The following is a 22,134-nucleotide window of genomic DNA, read 5'->3' as shown; positions in this document are numbered from 1 at the left end:
GTCTCAAAATAATTTAAGGTTTCAACCGCTTTAAGTTTGGATGATTTTGGCCAGGCACAGTGACTCACACCTGTAATCCCAGCACTTTGGGAGGTCGAGGTGGGAAGATCACCTGAGGTCAAGAGTTCAAGACCAGCCTGGCCAACATGGCAAAACCACATCTCTGCTAAAAATACAAAAATTAGCCGGGCGTGGTGGTGGGTGCCTGTAATCCCGGCTACTCAGGAGGCTGAGGCAGGAGAATCACTTGAACCCAGGTGGTGGAGGTTTCGGTGAGCTGAGATCACGCCACTGCACTCCAGCCTGGGCAACAGAGCGAGACTCCATCTCAAAAAAAAAAAATTGGATGATTTCATGTTGCGTAGAATGTCTCAATGTCATCGAACAATCTTCCATGGCCTGGGTTTGCACTGTGCTAGATGGAACCCGATTTGTTTTCTTCTCCCCTGGGGTGGTTTCTCACTCTTCACTAGTGTAGCAGCTGCCTGGCTGACCCACCCTGTGCATCAGTCTTTACGTCCTTAGGAAAAATGCCCTAAAGTGGAATTGCAGAGTCACAGGATATGCACATTTTCAGGCTCATAATACACATTCCTGAGTGTCTAGAAAGGTCACAGCAGTTTGCACCTCTACCAACAGAGTTTAAGAATGCCCAGTACTTCGAATATATTTTAAATCGGATTAAATAATGTTCATAAGATGCCCAGCACAGTGCCACTCAAGAAGCCCACACTTCGCATTGTTGCAAGAGGGACTCAAAGAGAATGGAATGTTGACTATGAAAGATCGAAAGAATGGGGCCAGGCGCGCTGGCACACGCCTGTAATCCCAGAATTTGAGAGGCCGAGGCAGGTGGATCACGAGGTCAAGAGATCGAGACCAGCCTGGCCAACATGGTGAAACTCCGCCTCTACTAAAAATACAAAAATTAGCTAGGTGTGGTGGTGTGCGCCTGTAGTCCCAGCTACTTGGGAGGCTGAAGCAGGTGAATCATTTGAACCTGGGAGGCAGAGGTTGCAGTGAGCTGAGATAGTACCGTTGCACTCCAGCCCAGGTGACAATGCGAGACTCCGTCTCAAAAAAAAGAATGGGTTCCAGGAGGAGGGATAAGAGATGCCCAGGACAGGGCCGCTGGAGCCCTGGAGGAAAGGGGGGTGTCCTGGAGGCAGGTGTTGCAGTGAAGGAGAGAAGGGACTTGGCACATTCATCTTGGAGAACAGATTTAGAGACAGACATGACAGCCCTCCTCAAATATTTAAAGGGCTGTCTCATAAAAGAGAAATAAAACGTACTCAATGAGCTCCAGGTGACAGAACTGAGCTCAGAGACCAGAAATCACAAGGAGACAGATCTCCGCTGAATATAAAGACGAGTTCTATAATAATTGGAACCTTCCAGAGAAGGCATGGACTTTGTGCTTTAAAAGAATCGACAGAATAATTAGAGAATAGACTTTGCCCCGTCCCTGAAGGTGGGAGATAAGGGGACTGGGTAAATGTGTATTCCTGAATGTCTGTTATTTTGCTACTTGTTTTTTGTCTAGGAATTAGAATTAAAAGAGCAAAAAGAGGAAGTTTTAAATAATAAATTAAGTGATGCACTGGCCATGGTTGAAGAGACTCAGAAAACAAAGGCAACTGAAAGTCTAAAAGCAGAGAGCCTCGCCTTGAAATTAAATGAAACATTAGCCGAACTGGAAACTACCAAGACAAAAATGGTAAGTCGATGCCTTCTGGGAACGGGAGAATTTTTCTCTCAGTGGAAGATTACAGTGCCGCGAGAATGTGTGGTTTAAACCAGGGCTTCTCAGCTTCATCACTGCTGATGTTCTGGGCCAAGTAGCTCTTTCCTGTTAGGGGCTGTCCTGAGCATCTTAGGATATTTAGCACCACCCCTGTTCTCTACCCACCAGATGCCAGGAGCCCTCTCCCCGCAGTTGTGATCACCAAAAATGTCTTCAGACATTGCCAAGTGTCCTTTAATGGCCCCCTAATGAGAAGCGTTGGTTTAGAACGAAACGTACCCAGAGCTAGGATGCCCTCTCTGCAGGGTGTTCTGAGATGTTGTAATGCAGGGTCCTCATAGGATCAGAACGCCTGGAGAGCCTCAGGATTGAGTGATGAATGACGATTTCACAGGCTTTAAGACAATGCATTAAAGCATAGGCTCGGCATTCGAGGCCCTCCACAATTAGGGCTCGATGTGCATTCCCTCTGTCATCCACACGTTCAACCGACAGGTATCTGGGCAAGGAAGTCATGAAGGTGAGTCTCCCAGAAGAGCACAAAGTAAATTTCACGAGGGTGTGGCGTTGGAGAGAACAGCTCTGGGTGTGGCACGTGGTGTGGACCAGAATCATAAGGACCTGACCTTGGCGGGAGCTGAGGGAGGCGTGGGAGGGAGGGAGTCACTGGAGAGAGTTACGATGGCAGGACTTGATAACTGCTGGCAGGACGTGAGCGCCAAGGAGAGGACAGTGCCGAAGGAGACTGCACACTTCAGGCCAGGGCGCCTGGGGACCTGATGGCATAGGGACGACATAAGGATGGGAGTATGGAGGTCTGGGGTCATGGCTGGGGGTTCTCTTGGAGCGACCCTCTTTTGGAGAAGAGACAAGAGGAGGAAGGCGAGGATAGGGCATCAAAGTTCAAAAGCCCCCAAGATGTGGGTGCACAATAGTTTTGGGAGAAAAAGCAAGACAAGAGCCTAATCTGGAAGGCAGCCTCCTAGGCAGGGTCCTTGGAAGAGCAGGCATGTGTGAGTGTCTCAGGCAAAGAATGTACCTGTCATGGGGAGATCAGAGGCCGAGGCCCAGCACATCACCTGGGAATAGGGAGCAGGACAGGGTGAGGTGGCAGCAGAAGGAGGGCAGTGAGGAGGAGGTGCTGGGATGGAAACGCCAAGGGGAGCCTCAGGAGGTTGTAGGCTTGGGAAAGCAGTGGATTTGCCATTCGGAGGTCATTAGTAATTTTTTGTTTTCAAGAAATGCAAATTCTGGCTGAGCACAGTGGCTCACACCTGTAATCTCAGCACTTTGGGAGGCCAAGGTGGGTGGATCATCTGAGGTCAGGAGTTCGAGACCAGCCTGGCCAACATGGCGAAACCCCATCTCCACTAAAAAAAATACAAAAATTATTGGGAGGCCAAGGCGGGCAGATCACGAGGTTAGGAGATCGAGACCATCCTGGCTAACATGGTGAAACCCTATCTCTACTAAAAATGCAAGAAAATAGCCGGGCGTGGTGGCGGGTACCTGTAGTCCCAGCTACTCAGGAGGCTGAGGCAGGAGAATAGCGTGAACCCAGGAGGCAGAGCTTGCAGTGAGCTGAGATCGCGCCACTGCACTCCAGCCTGGGTGACAGAGCGAGACTCCATCTCAAGAAAAAACAAGAAAAAAAAAAATTAGCTGAATGTGTTGGCGCACACCTGTAGTTCCAGCTACTCAGGAGGCTGAGGCAGGAGAATCGCTTGAACCCAGGAGGCAGAGGTTGCAGTGAGCCAAGATAATGCCACTGCACTGTAATGTGGGTGACAGAGCAAGACTCTGTCTCAAAACAAACAACAACAACAAAAAAGTGTACATTCTAGCGGGCATGAGAAACAAAGAAACAAAATTAAAGGCTTCAGGAACAATGAAACAGGCGCTGGAACAGAAAGTGTCTGGGGCTGCTCCTGATAGGTGGTCAGGGAGGGCCTCTCAGAGGAGGTGATGCTGGAGCTGAGCCCTGAGAGTCAAGAAGGAGTTGGCCATGCAAGGAGCTGAGGAAGAAGTGTACAGGGCAGAGGGAACTGCACGTGCTAAGGCCCTGGGTTGGGGCCCAGTTTAGCACCTGTGTGTGTGCCCAGGGGGCATATTATTGTTGTCGTCATACCCAGCTCCCAAGACCTCACTGAGTGACTCTCCGTTTCTCAGATCACGGTGGAAGAGAGGCTGATCCTGCAGCAGAAGATGGTAAAGGCCCTCCAGGATGAGCAGGAATCACAGAGACACGGGTTTGAAGATGAGATCATGGAATATAAGGAGCAAATCAGACAGCACTCCCAGACAATTGTGAGCCTTGAAGAGAAACTCCAGAAAGTCACTCAGCACCATAAAAAAATAGAAGGCGAGATTGCAACATTGAAGGACAACGACCCAGGTAAGTCCGAAGAGAGGCCAAGGAAATCTTAGTGTTCAGGGCAGATTCTGATTGTCCGCTGGGTCCCAACAGGCTGATGGCTAAGAAAAAGGCTGTGCCTCATTCGAAAGCTCATTCATTCTCTGAGGCCCCCTTTTGTTCTTGTTACACAACGATGTCAGAAACCCTCCGAGGCCCAGGTTCAGCAGAAGTCATGGCAATGAGTTGGGACATCCTTTGTGCCTACTCAGTGAGCCGGCGAGACACACAGGCTACCGGGGCTGTCAGGGCCATCAAGAGCAGCACGAAGTGGAATCATCTTTTCCACATGAAAACATCTCACGCAGGGGCCTTTCAAAGGCTTCTCTCTGCCATCGGCCTTTTGCATCTTCACTAATGCACTCATTACCAGCCAGGATTTATCCCTTAAAAAATTAACCCTAAAGAGGCTGAAAAAAGAACTCAGATTTGTGAGCACTTATTTGCCCCAAATGGCCAAGGTAAGTTGTATTATTGTAAGCTCTTGAAGAAAGTTCTGGAAGTAGAGGAATCAGGCCAGGGTATCCCAGCCTCAGCCCTGTTGACATTTAGAGCAGGATCGTTTTTTCATGGATGGGACTGTCCTGGGCACTATCGGGTGTTAGCAGCCTCCCTGTCCTCCACCCACCAGTTGCCAGTGGCACCGCTACCCCAGTTGCAACAACCAAAAATTTCTCCAGACATTGCCCAATGTCCCCTAGAGACAAACTCACTCCTGGTTAAGAAACGTGGCTCTAGTCCCCAGCAAGTTGGCAAGCCATCAGGACTTACCTCATTCATTCACTCACTCAGCTCTCTCGGTGGAGCTTCTGTTATGTTCCAATCTCATGCAGGCACTCAGGATCCAGTGATGGACAAACCAGTTTTTGTCCCCGTAGTAACAAAATTATTGCCCTGACAGGTGATCCAGGATGAATAGGGCACCATGACAAGGACAAAGAGTGGAGTTCAGTTTCCCAATCCAGAGTCCAGGTCAGAGGGAGGGTGTTTGAGATTGAGCTGGGGGCCAGGTCAGTGGCTCACGCCTATAATCCCAGCACTTTGGGAGGCCGAGGCCGGCGGATCATGAGGCCAAGAGATCGAGACCATCCTGGCCAACATGGTGAAACCCCGTCTCTACTAAAAATACAAAAATCAGCCGGGCCTGGTGGCACGCCCCTGTAGTCCAGCTACTCGGGAGGCTGAGACAGGAGAATCGCTTGAACCCGGGAGGTGGAGGTTGCAGTGAGCCAAGATCGCGCTATTGCACTCCAGCGTAACAACAAAGCGAGACTCTGTCTCAAAAAAAAAATAAAAAAGAGAGAGATTGAGCTGGGACCTGAAGGGTGACGTCCAGGTCGGAGGGAGGGTGTTTGAGATTGAGCTGGGACCTGAAGGGTGACTGCATCTTTGTCACCCCCGTACTTAGACCAGTGTGCACTCCACAGATGTTTGTTGAAGGGATAAACGAGTGAACACGTGAGGATAAACAAGTGAGTGAACATGTGACTGAGTAGTGAGACAGGACGCTAGAGGCGCTGCACTGAGGTGTAAATGGAAGGTGAGGAGAGGAAGGCGCTAAACACAGATTCTTCTTCCACGAGAGACAGGCAGGCGGTGGGACCAGGGGCTGAGACCACACTGCTCACCAGCTTAGCCAAGTTGTTCGCTGGCAGCTTCCATCACTCTGGTACCCCTTTCCCTGTCTGTAAGTGGATTTGATGGCCCCTGCCTTCTAAAGTAGCTGGGAAGATCACATGGTCACACACTTGGGGAGAGCCCCCAGCCTGTGACACGGCACACGTGCAGGTCTCACAAGGTGGAGAGGGCTGCAGGTGGAGGCAGGGTTTGTAAGTTGTGAAAGACACAGGTGTGCTTGTAAGCAAAGGGGAAGGACAGTTTCCTCTCACAACGATCACATGTCCCTCTGATACAGCCCAAAAGGAGGAAAGGCCGCAAGACCCTCTGGTGGCTCCCACGACAGAGAGCAGTGCCAAAGACATGGCGTACGAACATCTGATGTGAGTACCCGCGGGTGTGTGAGCGCCAGGCATTCTCACCGGCGCCACCTGGGTGGGGGCAAACAGGCAACCAGCCCCTACCTGGGCCACATTGTCAGAAGCCAAACAAGGAGCCAGACCTGCTGCCTTCCCAGTGCTGCTTCCATTTCCCCATTCCTTCAGCCCAGACCACATTGTCAGAAGCCAAACAAGGAGCCAGGCCTGCTGCCTTCCCAGTGCTGCTTCCACTTCCCCATTCCTTCAGCAAGGCAGGGCAGTGTCGTGGAAAGATTTAAGTAGATCTACATTCAGATCCTCAGACTGTTTTCTGCTATTTATAACAGAATACCCAAAACTGGATAATTTATAAAGAAAAGAGATTCATTTCTTACAGTTATGGAGACTGAGAAGTCCCAGGTTGAGGGGTTGCATCTGGTGAGGGCCTTCTTGCTGTTGGGGACTCTGCAGAGTCTGGGAGTGGTTCAGGGCTTCACATGTCCGGGGGCTGAGTGTGCTAACTCAGGTCTCCCTGCCTCTTTTTATAATTCCATAGTCTCACTGCCATGATAACCCATTAATCCACTAACTCAGTAGTCCATAAATCCATTAATCCATAATTGTACCTTTGTGACCTAATCGCTTTATAAAGGCCCCACCTCTCAATACTGCCACATTGGGGGTTAAGTTTCAACTTGAGATTTGGAGGGGACGAACATTCAAACATAGCAGATTCCAACTCGATACTTTCCAGCTGTGTGACCCTGGGCAAGTCACACCACCTCACTGAGCCTTAGCTTCCACGTTTGTGAAGTAAGGCTGTACATGCCTAGTGCTTGGGAAATCTAGCTAATACTGTTATTAGCTAGTTTTCCCGAGGATCAGCTAGAGGGAAGCCCATTCATAGGTGTTATTAAACAGAGATTTCAAACAGTGGAGACCACTTGGTGGGGCGGGGCCCTGTAAAGGGGAAGAAGTTAAGGGGTTGGCTAAATGACCTTAAATAAATGATTTCAACTCTCCTGACCCTGAAAGCCAGTGAGTCTATAAAGAAGTCTATCCTCAAAGAACTGACAGTTTTCAGAGAAACAAACGTGTGAATGGGAAAGATCCAGAAAGCAGCACATAAAGAAGGAGGCACTGATGGGACACAGTGGAGAGATTCAGAAGCTCCCCCAAGAGGAGAACCACCTGCCTGACCCTTGCACCAAATCCTAGTGACCAAAGTCTAATGTCACAGGGTTTTTACCCCAAAAAGACAAGGATACTCAGCCTCCGCACTGTGAAAAGTTCCTGATTCCTCCTCCTGTTTAAAGTCTAGAAACAGTGGTGCCCATGACTTGGAGAAGACCCAGCACCACCCGGCTCTGCTCTGGTCCACTTCCTTGGCATGTGAATGTGCTTGAGTTCTAAGGTTTTATCCTCAAGTTGGAAGATTTTTGGTTGCAGCCAAGGACACACTCACATGGACACACACGCATGCACGCACACACAGAATATACTCTATATATGTAGTTATTTTCATTCTGATGATCACCAGTCTTTTTGCTTGTTTGTTTGACATGCAATCTGCCAGTGTTTTGCTTTAATTCATAATAAACACAGTACCTTCTAAAGTCTGTATAAGGCTGGGCGCAGTGGTTCACACCTGTAATCCCAGCACTTTGGAAGGCCGAGGCGGGTGGATCACCTGAAGTCAGGAGTTTGAGACCAGCCTGGTCAACATGGTGAAACCCTGTCTCTACTAAAACTGCAAAAATAAGCCAGGCGTGAAGGCAGACACCTGTAGTCTCAGCTACTTGGGAGGCTGAGGCAGGAGAATCACTTGAACCCAGGAGGTAGAGTTTGCAGTGAGCCGAGATCATGCCACTGCACTCCATGCCACTTGCTCCTGGGCGACAGAGCAAGACTCCGTCTCAAAAAAATAAAAATAAAGTATTTATAAGAAGAGCCTGGATTTCGAAAGCCTGTGAACTCAAATGAAGTGGCATTAATACCTGCCCAAAGACTAAGGCTCCTAACACCCTTCCAAAAGGGCAAGACCCACTCCCTGCAACACACACATGACCTATCTCCGCCAGGCTGCAGTTTCTCAACTTGCTGAGACATGCACCCTGTGTTCTTCCCCACCAAGGCGCCTCCCCTGCTGTTCCTGCTGGGCACCCTTCACCCCTCCACTGGGCGCAGCCTCCCTCCCATCAACCATCCTGAGTCTCAGGGCGCCAAAGGTGTGCTGCCCTCCAGGGGTGTGGGAGGGGAAGTTGTCCCATCACCGTCACTGTCCCCCTGTTGCCTGGGCCACACTTCCACTGGCTCCCCGAAGAACACCATTCATTCACATCTGGCCCCACCTCTGTCCACCAGGAATTCAAAGGGGCTGCTGAGAGAACAAAGCCACATTGTCTTCCTCTCTTTTTTCTTCCCTGTCCCCAAAGAATCCCTGAACCTCCCCAAAATAGTCTTCCCCATCCCTCCACCATCAGAAGTCCACAGGCACATCAATTCATGATGGTGGGTAGTGGGTATCAGTCTCATGCAAGGCATGTTTGAGCCGCAGACTCAACTCAGCCAGATCCTGTGTTCTATCTCAGTGGATTTTCTTTTTTTCTTTCTTTCTTTTTTTTTTTTTTTTTCTTAGAGATGGGGTCTTGCTCTGCCACCCAGGCTGGAGTGCAGCCTTCAACTCCTATGCTCAAGCAATCTTCCCACCTCAGCCTCCCGAGTAGCTGGGACAACAGCCACACACCACTATGCCTGGCTAATTTTTTTTTTTTTATTTTTTGTAGAGATGGGGTTCTGACTTATGTAGCCCAGGCTGGTCTCGAACTCCTGGGCTCGAGAGATCCTCCAGCCTTGGCCTCCCAAAGTGCTGGGATTACAGGCACATGCCCGGTGCCTGGCCTTAATGTATTTTCTTAAATGAGGTGCATGAAAAAGTCATTTTTGTTTTAGAGTTTTTGAAGACTGTCCTCATCCTTTGCTGGGACCTGGCATCGCATGGACCATGATTGAGAATCTCTTTGCATTTGTGTTTGGCCCCTTCCTGACACTCAGGAGATAACATGGAGTTTGAGTTGAACTGACTTCACCTGTTTTTGTGAATTTCAGAGATGACTTATTGGCTGCTCAGAAGGAAATTCTGTCTCAGCAGGAGGTCATCATGAAGTTAAGGAAAGACCTTACCGAAGCCCACAGCAGAATGTCGGATTTGAGAGGTTTGAACAATTTCCGGTGTCTCTTGACCTCCTGACCCACTCGAGAAAGGAAGGAGATGAGGCTTAAGAGTCGGCCGGGCGCAGTGGCTCACGCCTGTAATCCCAGCACTTTGGGAGGCCAAGGCAGTTGGATCACAAGGTCAGGAGTTCAAGACCAGCCTGGCCAAGATGGTGAAAACCCACCTCTACTAAAAATACAAAAATTAGCCGGGTGTGGTGGTGGGCGCCTGTAATCCCAGCAACTCAGGAGGCTGAGGCAGAGGATTGCTTGAACCCAGGAGGTGGAGGTTGCAGTGAGCTGAGATCGCACCACTGCACTCCAGCCTGAGCAACAAAGCGAGACTCTGTCTCAAAAAAAAAAAAAAAAAAGAGTTAAAAACCTTGGCATAAAAAATCCTGCTTCCCTGTGCTGTCCCAGCACCTGTAACTCAGGGTCAGCAAAAGCCGTATCCTGGATATGTCCCTGATTCCTACCCGCAACTGAGTCTCTGACTCAATGCCAAGGGGTGCAGGGCACATTCTCCAGAGGACTTTGGACCTGTGCACTGAAATGCAACTTTGTTCTTCAGGGATAATTTTCCTTTAGCACAGATTTGCTTCTGGACGCAAAGGCTTGGAGGGCAATCCTGGGGTATACCTGCGGCAGGCCAGTTTGCACAAGTCCCGGCACTCACTAGCTTTGGGACCTAAGGCAAGGGGGCCTCTCCAGGACTTCTCTTCCTCAGATGCCAAGTAGAGACAACACGCCTTCTTCCTAGGGTTGACATGGACATCAGTGGCCCCTAGACTAGGGGCAAAATAACTGAGTTCTGTGCTGTTCTGGACAGACACAAACAATGCTGCCTTCATATTCCTGTTTTGTTCCTCCTTATCTCTGTGCTTTTACTTCTGCCTCCCTCCTTCTTGCATCTGATAGCAGCCTCTCTTTCCCATCTCTACTCTCCCTCAAGCCAAAGGGCATAAACAGGCAGGAGCTGGAAGATGGAACTAAGCCCGGGGAAGTGGAGGAAGGGAAAAGAATGCTCTTATCTTGTCCCCATCCCAAACCCTACAGGGTATCTGCTCCCTGTAGCTATTCCTGTTAACACTCCCAAGACATTTATGGCTGAGTTTTTTTGTAATAAGATATGAGAAAGTGTGGGGTAGAGGCCACAATGCCAAGTTCACGGGAGATGTTGGGCCCAGTTCTATATCTGCTCACTCTTAGTTGTGTGACTTCAGGTAAGTCCCTTACCTCTTTGAGCCTCAGTTTCTGCATCTGTGAAGTAAGGATGCTAATAGTAGCTACCTTACACCTGTAGTCCCTGCACTTTGGGAGACTGAGGCGGGTGGATCACCTGAGGTCAGGAGTTTGAGACTAGCCTGGCCAACATGGTGAAACCCTGTCTCTATTAAAAATACAAAAATTAGCCAGGAGTGGTGGTGCACACCTGTAATCCCACCTACACAAGAGGCTGAGGCAGGAGAATCACTTGAACCCGGGAGGCAGAGACCCCCTTACTGGCCCTCCTGTCACTCCCAGGAGAGCTAAATGAGAAGCAGAAGATGGAACTGGAGTGGAACGTGGCGCTGGTCCAGCAGCAGAGCAAGGAGCTGAGTCTGCTCAAGGAGAAGATGGCCCAGATGAGCAGCCTGGTAGAAAAGAAAGACCGGGAGCTGAAGGCCCTCAAGGAGGCACTCAGGTTGGGTGGGCGGGGGTGGGGTGGGGGGCATGGTTTGCCTGGCGTGGGGAGCCCCTGAGTATTGCAGAGAGAGGGCTCAGTACATGCTGCTTGAGGAGTTGAATGAATGAATGATATGTGTTTCATGGCTTGGCTTATTCTGTGCTTCTCAAACTTCCTTGTCCAATATTCCAGATGACAGGTCTCTGCTTAAATGCCACTTCCTCCAGGAAGCCCTCCCTCAATCACCCTCACCAAACATAGCCAAGGGATCCTGCTGTGCTTGGACTTCCTCAGCCCCTGCACTCTGTCTAACCTACCACTTAGCACACAGCAGGGCTACCTTTGCCTGTTTTGCTGTTGTTGTTTGTTTTTTTGAGACAGAATCTCACTTGCTCCATTGCCCAGGCTGGAGTGTAGTGGAGCAATCTTGGCTCACTGCAACCTCTGCCTCCCGGGTTCAAGCCATTCTCGTGCCTCAGCCTCTGGAGTAGCTGGGACTACAGGCATAAGCCACCACGCCTGGCTAATTTTTTTGTATTTTTAGTAGAGACGGAGATTCACCATGTTGGCCAGGCTGGTCTCGAACTCCTGACCTCAAGTGACCCACCCACCTCAGCCTCCCAAAGTGCTGGGATTACAGGCGTGAGCCACCGCGCCCAGCCCCATTGCCTGTTTATTGTCTGCCCTCCCCATGAGGACAGGGTCTGTGTAGACCTTGCCCACTATTGATTTCCCAGCCCAGCACATAAGGGAACGTAATATTTATTTAACAAATGAATCAGCTGGAGATGTCAGCTTAAAATACATACAAAATATTGTCATTGTCCTGTGGATTCATCTTTAAAAATACCCGTGGTTGCATTTTTACCCGCAGCTTATCCATATTTTAGAATGAGTCCTGTTTTCACAAAAAAAGAGTTGGACTGAAATTGATGTTTTGTGGGTATCTGGTAGCTTTGTGTGCCTCGTGGCCAAAGCAGATTTACATAGTGGCTAGAGGAGCAGACTCTAGACCTGGCTGCCTGGTTTCAAAGCCACACCCTAGACCAGGCCCGGTGGCTCACGCCTGGAATCCCAGCACTTTGGGAGGCTGAGACAGGCGAATCATCCGAAGTCAGGAGTTTGAGACTAGCCTGGCCAACATATAGTGAAACCCCATCTCTACTAAAAATACAAAATTAGCCGGGCATGGTGGTGCATGCCTGTCCCAGCTATTTGGGAAGCTGAGGCAGGAGAACTGCTTGAACCTGGGAGGCGGAGGTTGCAGTGAGCCGAGATCACACCATTGCACTCCAGCCTGGGTGGAAGAACAAGAACAAAACTCCATCTAAAAAAAAAAAATAGCCAGACCATGCTTACAAGCAAGGTGACTGCAGGCAGATTGCTGTGTGTCTCTTTACTTGTCTGTAAAATGAGACAAGCAGAGTACCTAACTTGTGGGATTGTTATGAGAGATAGAAGGGTTAGCCACACATAAAGTGTTAGAAACAGCAGGCATGCAGTGAATGTCCCTGTAAAGCCACAGCAGGTGTCCTCAGCCCCAGTGCAGGAACCAAGGGCAGGTGCTCCCTGCCCTGGCCACTCTCCCATAAGTCCCCTGAAACTGAATTCTCTAGAAATATGGAAACAGGAAACAAGTCTCAAAATAATTCTGTTTCCTGTAAAAATAGAGCTCCATGTCCTGGTCTTCCAATGAGTGTAAAAGTAATTTGTGGTTCCCAGAACCTCGTGCCATCCTCCTCTTCTGTACCCTAGGGCTACCCAAGAGAAACACAGACTCCAGCTGAACACAGAGAAGGAACAGAAGCCCCGGAAGAAGACCCAGATGTGTGACACCTCTGTGCAGATAGAACCCATTCACACTGAGGCCTTCTCCAGCAGCCAAGAGGTGAGTGCCACCCACTCCTGGGCACCTGGAAGGATGTGCTAAGACACGGCCCAGTGGTGGCTTTCTTTCCTTTTGAAGATATTTTCATTCTAAGTTCCAAAAGTATGGCTTGCTTGTGTGAAATGTATAAAGTAAACTGCAGAATCCTGCCTCTTCAGTCACAGTCACCAGAGGTCACAGCTGTCCACGGTGTGATGTGCGTGTCATGAGATCTTTCCCTCGGAGAGGCCTCCACGTTCTCACACGGTCAAGAAAATGCAGTGACTGAACATCAGGCGTGGATTCACTCCACCTGCATTCGAATCCCAACTCCTCCACTTAGAAACTCTGTGACCTTGGGGAGGTCACTGTTCACCAGTTCCCTGCTCTGACAGTAATGACCACCCCCATCTTATGGGTTGATTGAGAAATACCTTTTATGTATATACCCACCTGAACAAACACACACAAACCCATACATATATTTATTTATTCATTCATTCATTTATTTTGAGGCAAGGTCTCACTCTGTCACCCAGGCAGCAATGTAGTGGTGCAATCACAACTTCACTGCAGCCTCAACTTCCCAAGGTTCAAATGATCCTCCTGCCTCAGCCTCCCTAGTAGCTGGGATTACAGACACACGCCACCACACCCGACGAATTTTTGTATTTTTAGTACAGATGAGGTTTCAGCATGTTACCCAGGCTGGTCTTGAATTTCCAGACTCAAGAGATCCACCTGCCTCAGCCTTCCAAAGTGCTGGGATCACAAGTGTGAGCCACCCCACCTGGCCCATATAGATATTTGTTTAGTAGATAATTTTTTTGCTAAAGGTATCAAACCATGTACATTCTGCAACATGAGTTTATTTTTACATAACACTAATGGGCATCTTTGCAAGTATATGAAGATCTGCCTCACCCTTTTAAGTGGTTGTGTAGAATTCCACTGTGTTTCTTTTTTCCAACCAGTCCCCTCTTGATGGACACTTAGGTTGTTTCTCCTCTTGTGCAATGCTGTAGTTAATGTACTTGTTCTTCCTGAATTGTGCTTGATGGGACCAAACTGCCTTCCCAATGAGCCACGTAGTGAGTGCTCCATGGCTGTGTCTTGGTAGCTGTTCCATGCGCCTGCCCAGAAGCATCTGATGGGAGTGTGTCTTTGAGTGAGAACAGCCTTCATTGGGCCGTCCTGGAAGCGGGCGCTCACACTCTGTCCCTATGGCTGGGGCTGTGATTCTCCCCATGATCTACAGCATGCAATTGTGAGACTCAGTGGTTCCTCAAGGCCCTGGTTTCCTGGAGCCTGGGGCTTTCTTTCCCCAGGGCTTTTTGAGCCTAGAGAGCATGGCGTTCCAGTAATGGGCTTTGGATTTTCACTGGAAAGCCAGGCCAAATGTGTCAGCTTGCTTTCCGGCTCTCTCAGAGATGCCTTTCCCCTGCCAGACAGCATTGAGCCAGGGCCGCAAACAGCTTGAACGAAAGGGCTCGAGGTCCAGCCAGCTGTCCTTGGCATCGATTGCTGTCCAGAGCACTTTAACAGAAGTATCTCCTGGTTGCTCAGGGCAACCAGGAAGGCAGGGGCTGCAGCAGGTCCACGTGGCCATAAGCTCCGTGGGGCAGGGGGTGTGTGGCACTCCTGGAATCCCAGGCTCTTAGAGCAGAACCTGACCCATATTCATTCACTCGTTCAACAACTATTGAGCACCTGCTGTGTGTCAGGCCTATGCCAGGGATAGGAGAAGACGCACAGGGTCCTGCCCACACCAAACGCCCTTGGACTCTGTGCACGTCTGTTGGACTGGATTGTTGAACTGGGATGCCCTTGATTTTTAGTTTATATTATGTGGAAGGATTAGTGGAGGAGGATGGGGGAGGGAGACTGCAAGATAAAAGGGAAAATGTATTTGTTCCTTCTTAGAATGGTTTTCCTCCCTCGGGCTCCTTCCTGCTTTCTAAGCCAGAGTGGGTCAGAGGGCTTAAGAATTGTATGAGAAAGAATCTCCATCCTCTCTAAATAAATAAATTCCCAGGAGATCCGCAAGGAGGGGTCACGTGGAGCCCCTGGTACCCCTCAGGCCAAGCACAGGCTGTGACGCAGCCTTAATGCGTGGCTACCCCTACGCCCCCAAAATTCAGTATCTCCTGCCCCCTGCTATACACAGAGAGACAGAGAGAGAGGGAGAACGTTCCAGGTTGTTTACTCCCAGGGCAAACACGCATCTTCAAGAGGTGACCGAGGCCAGTGTACAGCCAACCCCGGAAGGGAACCAGCCATGCGTCCTGTGAGCAGGCTGAAGCCAGGGTCCGAGGACAAGCGAGGCCCTACTGAGCGCAGGCAGGGTGGGCTGCCTCTCTCTCACAGCTGCTGGGCCCTGGTCCCAGCTGGAAAGCCAGGGCAAGCTCCTTACAGCTCCTGTTTCTGACAGGCTCCGTTATTATATTGAGTACCTACTGTGCTCAGACACAGTGCTGGGCCCTGGGAATAGCACAGTCTTCAAAGGAGATAAAGACTGCTCTCACGGAGCCTGTCGTCTGGGAGGAGAGACACAGAAATAAACAAGCCAAGATCAAGTAAAATGTCCAGTGGGAATAAGGGCTCTGAGGAACTGCACAGCAGGATTCAGAACAGAGTGACGTGGGGGGAGGGGGGGGTCAGGCGATCAGGTGGTGAGGGAGGCCTGTGCTGGAGGAGACCTGGAGCAGAGCCGGAAGGAAGGGAGGGAACGAGTGGTAGGGACATGGGGATGGGGGTAGGGGACCGTCCCAGGAGGGCCTCAGACGGCACTGTTGAACCCCTCGTAGGAGGCCACGGGCCCTGTTCCCCTGGTGGCAGTGTGGCTAGCGCAGGGCCAGGGATGTGTCATACAGGCCTCTGATAAGCATTTGAACCATCAAAGGAGGAAGAACAAACAGATGTCTCCTTTGCTCTCCTCTGCGTTCTTTTCCTGGAGCACTTATCATTCTCCAGAATCAGAGTATTTGTGCACCTGTCTGTCTGCTATCTGTCTGCCCCATAGAAAATGCACCCACAGCAGCAAGGGCTGGTCTGCCTGCTCCCTGATCTCGCCCTAGTGCCTAGAACAGTGTCCGGCACGCAGCCACTGCTACCATTCAATAGATAGATGGATAGGCAACTTTTAAAATAATTTTGGTTCACTTCATACTACATATATATTATCTTCCATATCTATAGCTATCTATATATGTATATGTATATGCATGAAGTGAACCAAAACTGTTATTTTAAAAAGTATTATAGAAGAGCCAGATTGTCAATTTCTTCTCTTTCTTGCCAGTTTGACTGAAGCCTTCCCTGGCAACTCTATCTACAACTGAAAACCGTTCCCAACATCCCACCCTGTTTCCCCACTTAATTTTCTCTTTACCATTTATAACTTCTACCAGATATTTTCACCTTGTTGTCTGTCTGCCCACATGAGGATGCAAAATCTATGACAACAGGGATGTTGCTGGGTTTAGCAACTACTGAATCCCCAGAGCCTAGAATAAGCCTTGGCACATAGAGGTGCTCAATAAATCGATGTGAGATGAATGAATGAATTTCTTACCCTAGAGAAGCGTTGTTTAGCTCAGAGTTTATGAATGGACTTCAGGAGGTCTTGACCCTCTGGACTTTGTATGCAAATATTTGTGTCGATGTGAATTTTTCTGGAGGAAAAAAACCCTGCATGCTTCCAAATCTTAAAAGGGTACATGACCCTTAAAAGATGAAAAAGACGGCTGGGCACGGTGGCTCACACCTGTAATCCCAGCACTTTGGGAGGCCAAGGGAGGCAGATCACAAGATCAGGAGTTCAAGACCAGCCTGGCCAACGTGGTGAAACCCCATCTCTACCAACAATACATGAATAATTAGCTGAGCATGGTGGCATGCACCTGTGATCCCAGCTACTCAGGAGGCTGAGGCAGGAGAATCGCTTGAACCTGGGAGGTGGAGGTTGCAGTGAGCCAAGATCACGCCACTGCACTCTAGCCTGGGCAACAGAGCAAGACTCCGTCAAAAAAAAAAAAAAAAAAAAAGGTGAAAAAGGCCTTTCTTTGTCTGTGCTCTTAGTAAACCCAACTCTAGGCTGGTTGCAATAGCTCATGCCTGTAATTCCAGCACCTTGGGAGGTGGAAGCAGGAGGATTGCTTGAGCTCAGGAGTTTGAGACCAGTGTGGGCAACAAAGTGACATCCTGTCTCTACAAAAAAATAGAGAAAAATTAGTCGGGCATGGTGGCACACACTTGTAGTTCCAGCTGCAGAGCTGGAAGGATCACTTGAGCCCAGAGGTAGAGGCTACAGTGAGCCGCGATCATGCCATTGCATTCCAACCTGGGCAACAGAGCAAGACCCAACAGAGCAAGATCCAAAAACCAAAACAAACAACACACACACACACACAAACCCAACTCTAACCTGAGCTGTTTAGGATGGTCCATCTGGGTCTAGTGGCTACCATATTGGACAGTGCAGGTATAAAACATTCCCTTCACCACAGAAAGTTCCGTGGGGTTCCAGAAGCTCTGAAGCCTCAGAGGAAGGTTTTCATTTCTCCAGCCCAACCAAGAGCCAATCTATCAAATCCCCCTAGCAAATATTAAATAATCATCCTTATCACCAGTTAAAAGAAAGCATCATGGGTTCTCATCTGAAAATGCCCCTCTGGGAGTAGAATTGGCTGTGATTGTTCAGAAACAAGACCAGCATGACAGCAAATGGAAACCTAGGCGTAGAACAGTATTAGAAGAAAAAATAAAACGTGGAGAGGGAACGTGGAGGGGCTCTTTTATTTATAGTAATGCTAAATAAGAAAGTTGGAAGTCTTCCTACATGTGACCCGATATTTGAGATGAAAAATGTAAATTCTATCTCTGCTGAAGCCCTAATGCTATTTTTCCAAAGGTGCTAAGTGACTGGGTTCCTCTATACATGAATTGTTCACGTTTCTGTGAATGTAAGAGAAATCTTCTAATCCCTGATCAAATGCTGCCCGCCCCATTCTGCCCACAGCAGCAATCCTTCAGCGATCTAGGGGTCAGGTGCAAAGGGTCCCGGCACGAGGAGGTCATTCAGCGTCAGAAAAAGGCCTTATCTGAACTTCGAGTGCGAGTTAAAGAACTCGAGAAGGCGCGCTCACCAGGTAAGTCTCCTCCTTCCTAGTCAGAGCAGTGGACCCCAGACTCCGGCTCACTTTGGGGACTGACCAGTTTGCCAGGACTACCGTGTTTTATCTGCATCATCCCAGAACTCAGAGGACGTTGTAATACACAAAAAGATGGGCAGACCGTGATCTCAGAGTCAAGTGCAGGCCTTGATATTAAATAAATAGGATTTCATGCATAACTCACTATTGTACTTTTTTTTTTTTTTTTTGAGACAGAGTCTCGCTCTGTCACCCAGCCTGGAGTGCAGTGGTGCATTCTTGCCTCACTACAACCTCCACCTCCCAGGTTCTAGTGATTCTCCTGCCTCAGCCTCCCTAGTATCTAGGACTACAGGAACTAGCCACCACACCTGGCCAATTTTTATATTTTAGTAGAAACGGGATTTCACCATATTGGTCAGGTTGGTCTTGAACTCCTGACCTTGGGATCCACCTGCCTCAGCCTCCCAAAGTGCTGAGATTACAGGTGAGAACCACCACACCCGGCCTACTTTTTCTTATTTCACGGCAGCTGGGTGAGAACTTTGTCATGGATGAAGACTGTCTAAGGATCAATGTTGGAGAACCACTTAGAGTACCCTCTTTAGAGGGGATAGAACTCTCCTAAGACTTGGGGCCCACTGCAGGCTGGGGCACTGGTCTAGGACCTGGAAACCTGGGTTCAAGTTCCATCTTGGTTCCGTGGCTGAAGGACCTTAGCAAAGTCCACCCTCAATGGCCTCGGCGCTGATACCTGTGTGGCTGCAGCCTCCTATGAGCCGGGTGACCTTGGCCAGGTCATTTAATCTCTCTAGGTCTGTGTCCTCATCTGCCACGGGAGGTCGTAAGGATCAAAACAGGCCTGTGTAAGTGTCCTGTAAATAGTTGCTATGGTTATTACGTGAAATGACTTCTTCCTGAGCCTTTCTTTTGGGTCTACTTTATTTCTTTTACAGATCATAAAGACCACAAGAATGAATCATTTCTAGATTTAAAGAACCTCAGAATGGAAAACAATGTCCAGAAAATACTACTGGATGCAAAACCGGATTTGCCAACTCTCTCAAGAATAGACATCCTAGCGGTAACCACAGAAAATTCTCTCTGCTGTGACTGGCATGTGGAGAGGAGGGGCCTGAGGGCAGACACTAGCTGCGTTCCCTGGCACAGCCATACATGTCAGTGGTTTGGGGCTGGCTGCTGTCTGTACTCACTAGCTGGTGCCCCGACCGTACCCGTTGTCCAAGGTTTGCACAGAAAGGTAGCCTTCCACTTGTGCACAGCATGGTTTGGCATGGTGTTGACACTGGGCCTCGTTAATCGCTGAAGCATGGCGGGCCCCCTTTCCAGATCATGTATGATATTCTTTATTTTCTTTTTTCTTTTTATTTATTTATTTATTTTTTTTTTTTTTTTTTTTTTTTTTTTTTTTGAGACAGAGTCTCGCTCTGTCACCCAGGCTGGAGAGCAGTGGCACTATCTCGGCTCACTGCAAGCTCCACCTCCCAAGTTCACGCCATTCTCCTGCCTCAGCCTCCTGAGCAGCTGGGACTACAGGCGCCCGCCACCACGCCCGGCTAATTTTTTGTATTTTTAGTAGAGATAGGGTTTCACTGTGTTAGCCAGGATGGTCTTGATCTCCTGACCTCATGATCTGCCCGCCTCAGCCTCCCAAAGTGCTGGGATGACAGGCGTGAGCCACCGCGCCCGGCCGATCACGGGTGATATTCTGCAGAACGTGTTCAGCAGGCTAATAGATCATGTTATGCCATGAGTTTGCCTAAAGTTTGCTTTTCGCTGTTACCTGAAAAACACAACCACATAAAAGGCAGGAGAAGGGATCTGTGATTCAGAGCACACAAGTTCCTAGAGTCAGAGGGACCTGTGTCCAGATCCGAGCTCTGCAAGCTGTGTGACCTTGGGCAAGGCTCTTGACCTTTCTGGGACTCCATTTCCCAGCTGTAAAATGATGACGAAAATACTGAAGGAGATAATTCTGGAAAGTGCTTAGCCTAGTGCCTGGCTCAGAGGAAAAACTTAATAAATGATAGATGTTATTATTAAATATTATTTAAATAGGCCAGGTGTGGTGGCTCATGCCCGTCATCCCACCACTTTGTGAGGCCAAGAGAAGAGGATCGCTTGAGGTCAGGAGCTTGAGACCAGCCTAGGAAACATAGCGAGACCCCATCTCTACAAAAAAATTAAAAATACGTTAGTCAGGCATGGTGCCAGGTACCTGCAGTCCTGGCTACTCAGGAGGCTGACGTGGGAAGATCACTTGAGCTCAGGAGTTTGAGACTACAGTGAGCTATGATCGTGCCACTGCTCTCCAGCGGGGACAATAGGATTTCCAGAAGTGATTTGATTGTGCAGTTGAAGGTGCCTTTTTACCCTAAATGGATGTTTGGGCATTTGATGGACACATGACAGGTCAGCATCTGTCCCAGGACCCGCCGAGGGCACGTGTGCTGCCACAGCTGGATCCACACCACACAGGCTTCTAGAAGAAATAATGAGGCTATCCTACATTCTCTCAGCAGTTTTTCTGGACATTTGCAAGAGTCCAGGAAGAGGGTCTTTGGAAATGAGCTGGTTTTCTAGAGAAAATCAAACCCCTACTTCCCTGAGGGTGGGAGTGGAGGGACAGCCTCCAGGTTGGGATCAGTTTGATTCCCAGCCTGACCCACTCCCAAGACAGGCCGTCCCCTCGACAGTGCTCCAGTCCTACCACAGACTGACCCGCTCCCAAGACGGGCCTTCCCCTCCACAGGGCCTCAGTGCCACCCCGGACACCACGCAGCAGGAAACCTCTCCACTCTCTCAAAAGTCCTCAATCTTCCGACACAACACTGGCAGCAATTCAAATTAAGAGAAAGGGGCCAAGCACAGTGGCTCATGCCTGTAATCCCAGCACTTTGGGAGGCCGAGGCAGGCAGACCACTTTGAGCTCAGGAATTCGAGACCAGCCTGGGCGATGTGGCGAGACCCTGTCTCTACAAAAAATTAGCCAGGCATTGGTGGCTCACGCCTGTAGTCCCAGCTACTCAGGAGGCTGAGGCTAGAGAATCACTTGAGCCCAGGAAGTGGAGGCTGCAGTGAGCCAAGATCACATGACTGCACTCTGGCCTGGGTGACAGAATGAGACTTTGTCTCAAAAAAAAAGAAAGAAGAGAAAGAGCAGGAGGAAGAACAGCTGGCATTTACTGAGTGCTTACTGTGTACCAGGCATTGAGCAAAGCCTTTCACATGTGTTATTTCATTTAATCCACACAGCAGCCTGGGTCAGTTACCATTGTTATCCCCATTTTACAGATAAGAAAAATTAAGACTTTAGGCCAGGCACGGTGGCTCACGCCTGTAATCCCAACACTTTGGGAGGCTGAGACAGGCAGATCACTTGAGGCCAGAAGTTCGAGATCAGGCTGGCCAACATGGCGATACCCCATCTCTGCTTAAAATACAAAACTTAGCCAGGCATGGTGGTGCACATCCGTGCTTAGGCACGAGAATCACTTGAACCCGGGAGGCAGAGGTTGCAGTGAACCAACATCGCACCACTGCACTCCAGCCTGGGCGAAAGAGTGAAACTCCGTCAAAAAAAAGAAAAGAAAAGAAAGAAAAAGAAAAATTAAGGCTTCAGAAGGTCAAGCACCTCACCCAAGGTCACAAAGATAATGAATGACAGAGCCAGGACCGTGTCCCTGGAGGTCCGCCTCTTGCAGCCTGCTGGTCTGCAGAGAAGGAGGTGGGGATGGTGTGATCGAACCTGCAGCCCGGACTCTTCCTTAGGTCACCCTCTCTCCGGACTCCTGCAGGCTGCAGGAAAAGACAGGGGATTCTGAAGGGGAGTGCAGAGGATGCAGTTCAGGAAGCTGGAGACACCAAGCTGCGTTTTAGGTTCTTTTTGTAGCAAAACTGCCCAATTTATTGTCATCTTTAAATATCTGCTTTATTCTCATCTCATAGATAGATAAATGTGTCCACTCTTAATATGGACAAATATGTCACACTTACCTGTCCCAGTCACCTTTAGGCTTTTATATTTTTGTGAATGGGTTGTTTCTGTTTTTTTTTTAATCCCCCAGGTTTACAGTGTAGA

General features: G+C 49.3%; 1 protein-coding gene across 37 annotated transcripts in view; it reads left to right on the top strand.

Moving 5' to 3' along the window:
• FHAD1 (forkhead associated phosphopeptide binding domain 1) overlaps positions 1–22,134 on the top strand; it is a 150,131-nt gene that overhangs the window by 107,330 nt on the left and 20,667 nt on the right. For 24 of the 37 annotated variants that reach the window (XR_008492249.1, XM_063659447.1, XM_054437397.1 and 21 more), the window contains 8 exons: positions 1,544–1,717; positions 3,914–4,139; positions 6,073–6,157; positions 9,242–9,348; positions 10,871–11,030; positions 12,768–12,900; positions 17,900–18,029; positions 18,989–19,116. Coding sequence is in view for 36 of the 37 variants with exons in the window: in XM_063659447.1 (XP_063515517.1) it covers positions 1,544–1,717; positions 3,914–4,139; positions 6,073–6,157; positions 9,242–9,348; positions 10,871–11,030; positions 12,768–12,900; positions 17,900–18,029; positions 18,989–19,116 (1,143 nt within the window). In the remaining variant the exon portion in view is untranslated. The remainder of the gene's footprint in view (positions 1–1,543; positions 1,718–3,913; positions 4,140–6,072; positions 6,158–9,241; positions 9,349–10,870; positions 11,031–12,767; positions 12,901–17,899; positions 18,030–18,988; positions 19,117–22,134) is intronic. The other 13 variants (XM_054437451.1, XM_054437417.1, XM_054437553.1 and 10 more) reach the window with 2 other exon arrangements.

The sequence above is a fragment of the Pongo pygmaeus genome, chromosome 1 (genome assembly GCF_028885625.2).
Source record: "Pongo pygmaeus isolate AG05252 chromosome 1, NHGRI_mPonPyg2-v2.0_pri, whole genome shotgun sequence".
NCBI lineage: Eukaryota > Metazoa > Chordata > Mammalia > Primates > Hominidae > Pongo > Pongo pygmaeus.
Note: the sequence above shows the minus strand (reverse complement) of the source record. Positions and strands in the feature narration are given on the sequence as shown.